The sequence below is a fragment of the Folsomia candida genome, unplaced genomic scaffold, assembly GCF_002217175.1.
Source record: "Folsomia candida strain VU population unplaced genomic scaffold, ASM221717v1 Fcan01_Sc005, whole genome shotgun sequence".
NCBI lineage: Eukaryota > Metazoa > Arthropoda > Collembola > Entomobryomorpha > Isotomidae > Folsomia > Folsomia candida.
Window position 1 is genome coordinate 1,818,040 of NW_019091197.1, and position 1,155 is coordinate 1,819,194.

At 36.1% G+C, this 1,155-nt stretch overlaps 1 protein-coding gene across 1 annotated transcript; it reads left to right on the forward strand.

Annotated features, from left to right (window-relative positions):
- The first annotated feature begins 219 nt into the window (after window positions 1–219).
- LOC118435817 lies at window positions 220–1,155 on the forward strand. The gene is made up of 4 exons (XM_035852255.1): window positions 220–374; window positions 450–544; window positions 621–735; window positions 829–1,155. Exons 1-4 carry the CDS (start codon window positions 320–322, stop codon window positions 1,062–1,064), a joined length of 501 nt encoding a protein of 166 aa, XP_035708148.1. The 5' UTR covers window positions 220–319; the 3' UTR covers window positions 1,065–1,155.

Consider the following 1,155-nt stretch of genomic DNA (forward strand, 5'->3'; position numbering starts at 1 on the left):
AAACCGCACGTGTTGTGTTCCGTATACTAATTGACAACTTTCATCATCGTTTGCTTCTTCGCATTCGTTTGACAGATTTAAGACTTTGGTTTCTAGTGGTGTGATTTTAATTGCCAGTGCGTGGAAATGGAAAACACCCACTTGAACCTGCCACTTGTAACACGCGAGTTTTGTCCCAATCAAACTCAATTGAATCATAACAGTTGGATTTTCACATAAATAAATACGATACGAACAGAAATCAGTAGTCTATCAGTCCACACCTTCGCACAAATAAACTCCACACCTTCCAGTTCGGGAATTTGTCAACCTTCTCAAAATGAAGACATTGTTCGGAATTTTTGCTACTTTTGCAGTTATGGCCGCAGTATCAGGTATGTACCTACTTAAAAAATTAATTTACATATCCGAAGATTTGATTGCTACATATTTTATCAAATTTTACTTAGCATACGAAATTGTTGGAGGCAGTAAAATCGTTGATCCTGTCGAATTTGTGGGAATCTCAGGGTCCAAAATTTACCTAAGAGATCAAAGCATCAGTGTAAGTATTTTTTATATGTATCAATGCATAATACAATTTTGAAATTTCGGCATCGGTAATATCTTAAATATTGTAGGGAATGGATTTTGCTGGATATGTAGACTTTTGTCAGAAGAATGGATTAAGAACTGCAAGCATTTTATCAGCCGCAGAACACGAAGTTGTCCGATCATACATAAATGCAAATAACTGTGAGAGAAAAAAAATTCAAGTGCAATTACATATGTATGTATTTATGTAAAATTGCATTTTTCTGACAAACAACTACTTTTATCTCAATTTAGTCCGAAATATGTGGATAGGAGCTTGGGACATTAATCATGAGGGGATTTATACCTGGATTGAGACAGAGAAAGAGATGGAATACTCTGACTGGGGTCGAGACTGGATTATTGGACACGATCGACCAACCTATAATTGTGCCTTTATCGGATCAAGGTCCGGTGGGGCTAAATTTTATGACTCGCCTTGCACTACTTCGTGGTTTGTGCCGCTTTGCGAAGCAAGATTAGTAGTGTAACATGAATTGTGTCCTTCAATCCTGTAAAGTATTATTGTAAATGTGCATGTCCATAAGTAGCTAATAAATCAATAATTATAAATAGTTGAAA

What these genes read in the sequence shown, in the direction of transcription:
- LOC118435817 (XM_035852255.1), top strand. Translation starts at nt 320, where the DNA reads ATGAAGACATTGTTCGGAATTTTTGCTACTTTTGCAGTTATGGCCGCA. An exon ending in TAAGAGATCAAAGCATCAGT is followed by an intron (nt 545 to 620) that starts GTAAGTATTTTT and finishes TAAATATTGTAG; the next exon opens with GGAATGGATTTTGCTGGATA. An exon ending in ATACATAAATGCAAATAACT is followed by an intron (nt 736 to 828) that starts GTGAGAGAAAAA and finishes ATCTCAATTTAG; the next exon opens with TCCGAAATATGTGGATAGGA.